The sequence below is a fragment of the Polistes dominula genome, unplaced genomic scaffold (assembly GCF_049000335.1).
Source record: "Polistes dominula isolate Pdom_NZ unplaced genomic scaffold, Pdom_raw_medaka contig_77, whole genome shotgun sequence".
NCBI classification, from domain to species: domain Eukaryota; kingdom Metazoa; phylum Arthropoda; class Insecta; order Hymenoptera; family Vespidae; genus Polistes; species Polistes dominula.
In genome coordinates this window covers 8,741,731-8,754,026 of record NW_028301152.1, presented here as the reverse complement: position 1 = coordinate 8,754,026, position 12,296 = coordinate 8,741,731, and the positions used below count along the sequence as shown (strand labels likewise).

Genomic DNA, 12,296 nt, shown 5'->3' with positions numbered 1-12,296 from the left:
TATCTAAATATGATGTTTTGTTTTTTATGTATTCCATCTTTTAATCACATTAGATAATTAATCATATTTTCCTGATTATTTTGTAATTAGCAATTTGGTAACTCTGTTTTTATATACGATAAGAACTTTTGTGTAAATATTATCCGCTTACAATTTATAATTTAAAGTTTAATTACTTTAATTATTATTATTATTTAGGAATTTATTATTTCAATACACTTAAATAGTTTGAAAATATCTAATAATCAATGAAATGTATAAATTTGTTTGTTTATTTTGTTTATAATTTAAAATTATTTAAATTGTTGAGGTGGTGGCCCAAAGATACTACCACTTTGTTTACTAGCTGTTCTTGATGGAGCAAAACCAAGCATCTTTTGTATATTCTGTAAATGAAATTATTATTATTATTATATATTAATATAATTGATATGACAAATGTATTCGTATAATTGTTTGTACGTACTTGTCTAATGCTCATAGTACAAAGTATATACAGAAATATAAAAGAACATTCTGTATAATCATCGCCTGGTAAATTTCTATGCGATAAACCTTGTATCCAACTTATTGGTACAAATGGCAATTTTGCTACTACTCTGCCATCAAATATACTATTAAACATACTTAAAAGGGCAGTAAATGCAAATCCAATTGCAAACATAGATTTCATTTTGACAAGTGACAAATCTCTGTTATTATTCTTAAGCCTTTCTTCTTCACGTTCTATTTTCTTTTTTTGTTGTTTGTCCAATGAATCTCCATGAGCTTCTTTTCTTTTCTCCACTAAATATAAAATAAAATTAATACAATAGCATATAAAAAATTATATACTTTAATTATAACATAAAATTTGTCATTTTACATTTTTTACTCTGTTTCTCTACTTCTGCTTTTAATTTCTGATATTTTTCAGTTCTGTAAACCATCAACCATGTCAATCCTGAAAATATAAAAATAAAGGTAATATTATAATAACAATAATCATAGCAAAATCAAGTAAATTTATTTTATAAAATATCATAGAAAAATAATTTTCATTCATTGTAAATATGGTTCAAACTTACCTTCACCCAGTAATGCTGTACATACACTAATGAAAACAATTAAAATTGTGTCTGCCCACATTTTGTTATAAACAAATAAATTTTCTGATTCAAATAATTTTTATAAATGATTCAATACAAAATGGAAATAAAATTATTGTTTTTTTTTTTTACAAAAACAACACTGAATGCGGTGGTATTATTTCTGCACACATATGTAATGCATATGTATGGTATGCATGATTTTGGTTATCAGCAGTATGTCGGAACAAATTTTTGGAAATATCAGATGGTTCTAAAATAAACTAGCTTAAATGATCGAATTAATTTGTTATTTTAATTGTACAAAAAGAAAAAATATTCTTATCCATTAACTTAAAATAAGATTATAATATAAAATTAATATTTAAAATAAATAATAACTTATTATTTAGTAAATAACATAATCAAATAAAATCGTGCAGATTTTTCTCTTCATACGATGATAACCAATGAAATTATTTTTAATATTACATTCCATTCAAAATCTGGATACTTGAGATAATTAACAGCCAATAAAATAAAGACTACATCATTTAATTGTCCAATCACATAAGTAATAATAATTTTTTCAATACTAATATGAATCTATACACGAACGTGTATTCATCTAAATAAAATATTAACATGTATTTATTTATAATCGAGCTTAACTAAAATATCGTAAAAATATCTTATTCAAAAAATTTAATTTTAAGAATTTAAGATTATTTATATGTCTAGATATTATCGTATATTTAGATTAATTATCCAATATCACTCGAGATACGGGAGACCTCAGAAATGGATGCGGTCAAAAAGCTAACTAAAACATGTTAAGAAAAACCGGCACTTTTCAAATATACTTATAAAAACATGTTTATCATTAGTTGATAAACTAATGTTACAGAAGGTCAAACAGAATTATGTACATATTATTCTAACATATTCAGATAAATAAAAAAAAAAAGAATTATATTCATTTACACAAAATATCATGCCTTGTCATTTATCTAATTGCAAGTACATGGATTATATGTATATTCGGAAGATTTGATAAATAAGAAGTTTTTAATTATTGGACTTAGGTTATTTAATAGATTGTGTATTTTAATTTTAATTATTATTTTAAGTTTTGCATTATAATTATATTATTTCAAATCTTTTTTATTACAAAATTATCAATATGGCTTATTTAAAGACTTCAAATAACCGAAAAATTTTATGTGTTGGATTAACTTGTCTTGACATAATACAAACATGTACATATTATCCTCCAGAAGATTCTGATCATAGGTATATACATATATTTTTGTTCCTTTTTTTTTCTTATTAATTTATAACAATATAAAATATTTATTCTCATTAATTTAATATTTACTTATTCAAAACCAAATGTTTAGGTCTGTTGATTATCGATGGCAAAGAGGTGGAAATGCGTCAAATACATGTACTGTACTTTCTTTGTTAGGAAGTTCATGTGAATTTTTAGGAGTATTAAGTAAAGAAGAGCATAGTCAGTTTTTAAAAGATGACATGAAAAAATATAATATTGATTTTTCTAAATGCCAAGAGGTTGACGGTTATAGATGTCCTATATCAACAATAATATTAAGCTTAAGTACTGGAACTCGTACAATTTTACATTATAATCCTAATTTACCAGAAATAACATTAGAAAACTTTGGATGTTTGAAATTAAAGAACTACAGTTGGATACATTTTGAAGTAGGAATATAACATTAGATTTGATATTTTTAAATGAATAATAATTTTTTGAATTATTATTTTATGTGTTTAGGGCAGGAATGTAACACAAGTTTTAGCTATGATGGAAACTATAGAAAAATATAATAAAATTATGAAAGGCATGAACGAAAAATCTAATAAAATAGTAAATAAACAATTTATGGAAATTACTGTTAGTTTAGAGCTAGAAAAACCTCAACCTGAGTTATTATTATTATTACCATTTGCTGATATAGTATTTATATCGAAAGATTTTGCACAAAGAAGAGGATGCGATAATATGGATGAAATATTAGAAAATATCGGTGCAAAAGCTAAACAAGGGTAAACAAAAATAAAAATAGAGATTTAGAATTATATGAAATAAAGTATATATATAAACTCATTTTTTTGTACTATAATTTTTTTTAGGACAGTTCTTATTTGTGCTTGGGGTGATAGAGGTGCAACGGCACGTACCTCGGATGGAATTTTAGTCAAATCTTCAGCTTTTCCGCCTGAAGTAATAGTAGACAGTCTTGGTGCTGGAGATACATTTAATGCAGCAGTTATAGATTATTTAAACAATATAAAAATGGATGCTGAAAGTGAAGAATATAATTCTTTGAATAATCCCACTACAATTTCGGAACATAGCCTCAACAAATTTAATGATCCAAATATTCTACACGCAGCAATAATTTTTGGTTGTCATATAGCTGGTGCCAAAATAGGAATGAAAGGTTACGACGGTCTTGTAAACTACAAATAAATTTGGTAAAAGTTACAAAAAAAAAAAAAAAGAAAATGCACCGACTTATTGGCCAACCTATTTGTGGTACAATATTTTAATAAAATAAATTTAAGATATGAATGACGCGTAATTAAGCATTTTTATAATTAATATTTCATATTAATAATAATATGTAATACAGAGTTCTGTGATATTAGATCTGAGAGAGAATAGAAACATCAAAGAACTAAAATATATTATAACGTTCTCTCAAATACCATCATATTGATATAAAATGTTTTATTAAAACTGTTATTATAGTAATAAGTATTGTTATTAAAATATAATATGATAAAATATGAAGATTTTATTTGTAAATAATTTTATAATAATATAAATATATAATTTTTTTTATAATGGTATAAATATACGTGGTGTATAAAAATTATGTATCGTTGCAATAAAATGATGATTTTGTTTAAATTAATAAAATTACTGAGAGAGATAAAATACTAATATATAATTGTTACATAAATTATATATAAAATGTGTTAATTAGTATCCTGAAAATAATAAACAAAAAACCTGATATATCATTGTTTATTATTAATTGCTAATCTATGATTGAAAATAAATAAATAAATATATGTACATATATATATGAATCAAATATAAATTGATTAAAAGCTTACATTTATCAGCAATCATTTGTCATATCTTGACAAGTTCTTGCTTCACTGTGTTTATCTGCCAATGCTTCTATTATATCCAGCAATAATTCTTTACTTAGTTGCTTCAATCTTGGTAGTCTTGCAACCTTATAATATAAATAATATTCTAGGTAATATAATTCATGTAATAATAATATTAACTTAAAAAACAAAATGTATGTGTTATAAAATTATACCTTACTGTAATGATGCACTATAAGATTTAATGCATATTTTTTTATGTCACTAGCCTGCATTCTATCTGCGGCTTCTAAAATTTGTATAACATTTTCAAAAGTAACATTCATTTCTAAATTTTGTTTACAAAATGCTTGTAAACGATTATTTGTAAAACCGTAAAAAACTGGAGCAGTAAATAAATACAATGAATCTTCAGGAGGCATTGAAACATCCGCGTAGTATATATATCTCAATAAAGAAGCAAATGATTCTGCTGATGGAATCATCTCGCCAATTTGTATCTGTAATAAATGATTAATATCAAGAATTTATTATTTTATTATGAATTTAATAAAAAAAATTTGTTACCCACATTAACAATATTATTTTCAGGCATGAAAGAACGAAACATGCCTTCAAAATAAGTGCATCGTGCTGCGAGAACAGCTTTATGGGCTGGTATGGGTACACCATCCAACATCAAAATAATATCACAAAATTCTTTACCAATACTTATTAAAAATGCCTCCATATCTTGTTCTAAGGTTGTTCCTGGTATAAAATTCAATTGTTATTGAAAAATATTTACAATTAATTAAAGAAAAAAAAAGAAAAAACATACCTGTTTCAGATTCATATTGTTTGGAAAAGTTTCTCACTTGTGGAACTTGTCGTTTTCGAATAATTTCAACCATTAATGGTTGATCCAATGTCTCAAATTCTTGACTCATAACGATTTGATTGTAATTACTTTCTTTAACAATAAAACTAAGACAAAATTCTTTAATGAAATATAATTTCAAATGTGCAGCATTGTGTAATGCTTCCAAAACATTAACATGACTTATAGTTGCTTCTAAATAATGCACACATAATTGTTCTAAACGTTTCATATTAAATTGAACTGCAAGACGATAAACATCCATCATAAGAAGAACGATGCCATTGCCTAAAGGATCATCAATTCGACTATTTGATGTATCCTCGAATCTTTTCGTAGGATCGATACGATCCGTGTAGATATAATTTAATACCATTTCAAAAGCTTCTGGAACAGCATCTTTTAATTTGACTTTTAATAATGGTAAATCTTGAACCGATACATCCGTACCTAAAACTTCTTCGTAATGTTTTTTTCTTTTTCATGTGCTTGTCTGATGCGTGCTCTTAAAAATTGAGAACGAGCTGCAACCATAGCTATGTGTGCAGGTATTTTTGTTTCATTTTCACCTACTACAAATTCTACATCACAGAATAAACGAGAATTTAACAGTTTTCCAAAATCATCATGAAGGGTGCACTTAGGGTACGAAGAAAATTGAAATCTGTATGTTTCTCCTGAACGTACATTGTTATCAACTGTACCACCAAATATAAACATGGCTTCTCCAATTACTGCTGCAGCATGAAAAAGGCGACCAGATGGTATCTGTAATAGTAATAATAATTGTAAATATAAAACAAAGTTTTATACAATAATTTTGAAACAAACCTGACTGTCAGTAGATGGTAATACAACATTCCAAGTCTGTGTGTCCAAATCGTAACAGTGAAGATCATTTGGTAAAGTTGAATCAGCTGCTCCACCAAAAACATAGAGATGTCTGTCAAAGCTTACCATTGTGTGACCATATCTACGTGGAGGTGGTGGAGGTGCACCACGAAGTATATGCTCTGTTGATATACGAGTCCAACTAATACAAATCGAATAATCAAATACTTAAAAATTAGATTTTGTAATATGTTAATGTTAACAAAATTGTAAAGATATATTTACCGTCTATCTCTGAATTGAAATTGAAAAAGACTATTGGTTATTTTAGCTCCACTCTGTCCACTAAATACAAACATCGATTCACGAGCTACAGCAACAGGAAAATTGCAACAAGTTGGAGGACAATCTCCGGATTGAGCTACTTTTTCCCAAATACGCGTATCACCAGGCTGAAAAAAAACACATCTTTAAAGCTAATTGAACTAATAAATATATTCCAATTAAAAATCTTACCAATAAGGATATTGTCCACATATCATTAAGTCTTGCATTTCCATCATATCCAGCAAAAATCCACAGTTTATTGTCATATACAGCAGCACCATGCGCAGATCTTGCAACAGGTGTTCTACGCGATGGAAAATGTTTTGATCAAATTTAAAAATGATGCTATTATAAATGCAATTATTGATTAATATTATACATACACTCCAATAAATTTCCATTCTGTCCACTGGCCAGTTAAAAAACGATATTCAAAAAGATCATTTTTATTAGTAAGATTTGAATTCGAATGTATATCACCGGTATAACCACCAAATACAAACATCGAAGTGTCATGAACTACTGCTGAATGATGATACCGTGGTGCTGGTGGAGTTCCTGTAGCAAATGCACGACCCCATGATTTTTCTTTTACATCAAAACGTAACAGATCATTTAACATTCTTGAACCATTATCGCCGCCAAAGACATAAATGGCATCTTTGTATGCCACAACTGTGTGTTTACTACGCCTGTCAAATAAATTGTTTTTTTGTAATAGTATTTTAATGAAAAGAATTAATGATTAAAACTGTATTTACCTTGCGCCAACAAATTCATCACATTCAGGCATACGTTGCCAACGATGTACAGTTTCAAAAGGTCCAAAATCAAGTGTCAAACATTCTGCAGTTGTCACATTATCCATTCTAATATTTTCAAAATGTTAAACTTATGAAATCAACACCATACTTAACCTATAAAATTCTTTAAGTGTATGATCACTTTGTCATTTTTTATTTATATTAAACACTTCATTCATATATATATATTCAGTATTTTTTACTTAAAAGATATATTTTTTCAAAGTATAATATAACTTTATGTCTACATATTTTAACTCTTGTATTGAATTGTTAATAACGCGGAAGGCGCCATGACATAATCGCACTGACACTGTTGCGATATATCGCAAAAATCAATAATTTTAAATCCCACGTAAAAAATATATATAATACTGAATACAAATAATTAATTACAATATAAGTAAGAATATTTTATCTACAATATATATTATAATATTATAATTATATATAGTATCATAATAATATAATATTTTTGTTTGCATAAGAATATGCAAACAAAACAAAAAATTAATAAATTTAACTTAGTTCTTAATTTGGAAAATATTTTATATTTTATCCAAATACATATAATACCTTAATATAATAAATAATACTTATATCAAATCTTTGTTAAATGTACATAAATATATACATAAAAATTCTCGTTTGACAATTATTTATTTCATGTCAACGTGTGTATTGGATATATCATAGACATGTCTTTTTTTTCTAAAATCCATTGTTTAAAAAGTTTTTCGACATCTTCAGATTGTATCTGTAAGTTCACATAATTATGAATAATTCATTATCTGAATAAATAAAATATAATAATGATATACAATTAAAAAATTACTTTATCAATGGTGAGGTCAGTGACATTCAATCCTTTTAAAATTTGAGAAATATCTAGTAACCATAGTTGTGCACTATTTTTAATGATCCATAAATTTATATTAATTGATCCTACTACGTAATGGAAGTTATTATAATCACATCTAAAAAATAAAAATATTTCAATATTTTTTTGAAGATAAAGGTACCTATTTTGTAATAAATTTGTCTATATAATATGAAAATGTTACTCTCAATTTAATAATTATAATTTACCTTTTTTCAAAACTTTTTTTGACATTATCTATATTTATATTCCAAGGTACTGTAGTTCTCATTGCAAGATTTTCGGATTTTTGTGAATTTGAATTTTTCATATTTTCAAGCATACGTAAAAGTCGTTTTTTATTTTTCTTACATTCTTCATCAAATTTCTTTTTAAGTTCATCTTTTCTGGCCTTTTCTTTATTTAATCTTTCTTCACGAGCAAGGTCTTGATAATAACCATGTTCTTGGGATGGTAAGTGTTTCCAAATATCTGTTATTTTACGAGCAACTTCTACCGTTGTTAGTTTAGGATTTTCTTTCATTACTACAAACAAGTAACAATAATTATAATTATTTATATAATGTATAAATTACAAATACAATTTATATTAATGATACAAAAAGGAAAAGAAAAATGTGTAATATATTTACTTTCTGATCTGATATCTTTCGCAAATTTTGTAAATGTTGTCTCCATAGTAGAAGAATCATTACTTAATGGTACATAGTTTGTACAATCGTTTAATGGTTTTACATCTGTACCACCCTATTAACGAAAAAAAAATATACTTATTATAAAATAATATAAATGCTTATTTTACGTTGTATTAAAAACAAGAAAAAGTGATTAAGAAACATACCTTTAAACCTTCTACATGTCCTTTACTCCACATTTTTAATGAATGCTCCTTCTCTTTTATATTATTTTTTTCATCATGCACTTTATCTATATGCGGATTTATGCTATTTTCTCCATTTAATATAAGATCAATATCAAAATCTTCACCAAGGTCTACTATAGGCAATTGACTAATATTTTCATTTATAATATCAACTTGATTATCTGATGCATTTATAGTTTCTTGATTATTAACTTTTTCATCAGTTGTATTTAAATCATGGAGTAATGAATCATTTGTATATTCTAGATTGTTACTGAAATTAAAAGTAATATTTACATTTTATTCTAAAGTACATATCTTTTTAAAAGTTATTTTTAATGTTCTATTAATACTAACGCATTATTATGTTTAAGGTTGTTATGATCTGTACTGTTACGTATACTTGAGTTATTTGAATTTGTAGTAGTGTCTAAATAATTTGCAATAGCTTTTAATTCATCCTCAGAAATATTACATCGATCATCTGTATTTGTTAAATTATTTGTAATATCTTTAGAATTGGAATTGTCTTGAATAATTTCCGAGTTCAATAATTCATTCGTATTATTATTATTATTATTTTTAATTGATTCTCCGTTTGTATATTTATTTATTTCTTTTTCATCCGTATTAGATGAAATTTTGCGTTTTTTACATACTGGCAATTCTATTTCTGAATTATTTGTATTATTTATCGATGTATCTTGATCATAATTACTTGTTTCAGTAGGATTTTTTCTTTTCAGTTCTTCACATTGTATACCATAAAAATTTGTTATCAGCTTGCTTATAATATCAAGAATTATTTGCTAAAAGATATATTTTATTTTTAATATATTTTTTTTGTCTATGTAATTTGTAAATTGAATAATATATTATACCTGATTTTTTAAAAGTACTGCATCTTTATTAGGTTCTAAATTAACATCAACGTCTATTGGATCTATCAAAATATGCACAAGAAATATTAGTTTCTTTTTTACTGATAGTTTGTTGCTAAAATATTCTGAGATCGTATCATTCATTATCTAATAACAAAAATGAAATATAACATTTTGTTAAATGCTTTCTCTCTTTTTTTTTTTTTTTAATACAATACAACAATGAAAAATATTCAATATAAAATGTCTATGAAAGTTTAATTAATGTTTATAAAATTAAAATCAAACCTTTTCAATATCTTTGTATTTAATAGGACGATTATTGATAAAGATGTAACGATGTGTAGTTTCACAAATATCATTTATATCCTCTAGTTCTTTATCAGGAACCATTAATTGTATTGTAGCCTGAGTAAAAGTAAATAAAAGTTTTTATTAAATATTATGTATAATATTTCAAATGATTGACTATGTTATACATTTTCTTTTTAGTTTTTTTAATATAAAATAATATTATATTATATATACCTCAGTATCTTCATGAGTAATCCATTTCATTTTAGGCATGATTTGCCTCCCAAGTACATATTTTGTTGCTTCTTTGATATTATCTAAGTTTGGTTTCATAAATAAAATATTATTGTTTACTCTGTAACTAATTCTTACCGTAAAATTACATATTCCAAAACTTTTAAGCATTGTTTCTATTAATTTAATATTTTGATTTGCTTTTTTTTGTCAGTAATTAATTTTCTTCTAACAGGTAATTGTTTAAACATTTGTTTAACTTGAACCGTGGTACCTAATGCAAAAACATCAAATTATATAAAGTAAGTATAATGGAGATTTAATTGTATATATTATTATTATTAAATCTTGTATACCTTTAGGTCTTGGATATAATTCCGTTGTCATAATATTTCCATCGTTATCCATATTATACAACCTACCTACTTCATCATTTTCTGTTTTAGTCATAATTACAACATCGCTCATTTTACATATTGCGTTTAATGCTTCACCTCGAAATCCATAAGTTTTTAACATACCTGTATAAATAAGATAATAAAGAGATAATGTTATTATTAATAATGTAAATTATATAAAATTACAATTAAGTTTTAATATATAGTAAGTTTTACCCAAATCTTCAAAACATGATATCTTTGAAGTACAGGATGGTAAAGCCATGGATGAAGCATTTGTATTTGAAATACCATCACCATCATCTTTAACTTCTATCATTGATGTACCATTATCAATCTAATAACAATTACAAATATTATAAAATACAATTGAAATAAATATATTAAAATAATTTGTTTGGATGTATTTACTCAAAATTTGTCAACCCAACCTTGTATTAATGAAAAATAACAAAAAGTGTATAAGTGTATAAGTGAATTTTAAATACTTACGAGATTAATTTCAACATTTTTTGCATTTGCATCAAACGCATTTTCAACTAATTCTTTAACAACGCTATATACAGATGTTATAATCTGTGTAGTGGTTATAAGTCTTACTGTATTTTCATCCAAACTTGTAATTGACATTTTTGTGACCAATTTATTTTCCCGCTTTACTAATTTCAAATGTTGTCATGGAATCACATGGAATAGAAACAAACACGAAAGAATATATCCAAAATAAAAGTTAATTATATCAATATATTTGGATATTTTTTTAAAAAGTATATAATATAAATAATAAAACAATTATATTAAAATAATTCTTTAATATTAATGTGTAACAATATTTATTTTTGTTGAGTTAAAAATTTTAATAATAAATAAAACTTTTTTCTTCATCGTTTAACCTATTTCTTTACAAAAGTTGACAACTATGATGGTAATTAAATATTTGGGGATTTTTATAACGTTAAGTATGGTAATGATGAGATTTCAAATATTTTGGCGGGAGAGTAGACTGGTCATTTAATTTGGAATATTTTTGAGAATGAAAAAAAATAAATATTCATATGTAATATATAAATGCTTACAGAAGTATTACTTCTATAAATTAAATACTTTTGTAAATAAAAAGAAATTATACAGATAATTTTCAGATATAAAAAATTCACGAGAAAATATCTATAAATGATTAAAATCGTTATATCTTATTTCAAAGTGAAGTTTTAACTTTGTGAAGAATTAAAGGTTCAAAAGGTCGAAGTTTTTATCGTTGCTATAGACGAGGGTTCGTGAACCCTACGTATGGTAATATCGATTTTATTATTTTTAGAAACCACTTGGAAATGGTCAATTGAATAGTTATCTCATTCTTTTTTTTTTCTTTTTTCTTATTTCCTCCGGTAATAATTTATCTTGTTGTTACATTTTTTTTTAATACGATATATATATGAAAATACTTTTACAGAAATTGTATTTTAATATATTTAGAAAAATTTTGCTTTGGATTGTTAATTTGTAGAAGAAATTCTATAAAAATATTATAAGAAAAAAGAAAATAAATCAGTAGATTTAAAAGTATGCAAAAATAGAATCAAGTATAAAATAAATCAATAATTTTTTATTTGACTCAAAAATCAAAATGGCAGTAAATCCAATGCATTGGTTACACTTGTGCGAGTTTTACAATGTGCATAACATCCGTGTATATATATATATATATAT

The 12,296-nt window shown here is 24.9% G+C and overlaps 4 protein-coding genes across 4 annotated transcripts; 1 reads left to right on the top strand and 3 right to left on the bottom strand.

Annotated features, from left to right (window-relative positions):
- Positions 1-52: 52 nt before the first annotated feature.
- On the bottom strand, positions 53-1,770 carry LOC107065901 (calcium load-activated calcium channel). Its single transcript, XM_015319996.2, has 4 exons — positions 1,068-1,770; positions 866-943; positions 467-786; positions 53-386 (listed from the first exon to the last, which is right to left on the bottom strand). The coding sequence occupies exons 1-4, from the start codon at positions 1,126-1,128 to the stop codon at positions 294-296; spliced, it is 552 nt and encodes a 183-aa protein (XP_015175482.1). The 5' UTR covers positions 1,129-1,770; the 3' UTR covers positions 53-293.
- A 207-nt stretch (positions 1,771-1,977) lies between these two features.
- Positions 1,978-3,782, top strand: LOC107065900 (ketohexokinase). Its single transcript, XM_015319995.2, has 4 exons — positions 1,978-2,360; positions 2,468-2,792; positions 2,866-3,137; positions 3,225-3,782. Exons 1-4 carry the CDS (start codon positions 2,251-2,253, stop codon positions 3,562-3,564), a joined length of 1,047 nt encoding a protein of 348 aa, XP_015175481.1. The 5' UTR covers positions 1,978-2,250; the 3' UTR covers positions 3,565-3,782.
- A 90-nt stretch (positions 3,783-3,872) lies between these two features.
- On the bottom strand, positions 3,873-7,336 carry Lztr1 (Leucine zipper like transcription regulator 1). The gene is given in 11 exon segments (XM_015319992.2): positions 3,873-4,088; positions 4,218-4,342; positions 4,433-4,717; positions 4,789-4,967; positions 5,038-5,550; positions 5,553-5,844; positions 5,908-6,109; positions 6,193-6,359; positions 6,424-6,538; positions 6,618-6,926; positions 6,996-7,336. Coding segments are annotated over 10 exon segments (2,289 nt in total). The 5' UTR covers positions 7,103-7,336; the 3' UTR covers positions 3,873-4,088; positions 4,218-4,222.
- A 172-nt stretch (positions 7,337-7,508) lies between these two features.
- On the bottom strand, positions 7,509-11,844 carry LOC107065898 (uncharacterized). The gene is given in 13 exon segments (XM_015319990.2): positions 7,509-7,794; positions 7,873-8,014; positions 8,127-8,442; positions 8,550-8,664; positions 8,759-9,053; positions 9,137-9,588; positions 9,661-9,807; positions 9,949-10,068; positions 10,189-10,388; positions 10,391-10,462; positions 10,545-10,709; positions 10,803-10,923; positions 11,079-11,844. Coding segments are annotated over 13 exon segments (2,376 nt in total). The 5' UTR covers positions 11,217-11,844; the 3' UTR covers positions 7,509-7,701.
- Positions 11,845-12,296: the final 452 nt, after the last annotated feature.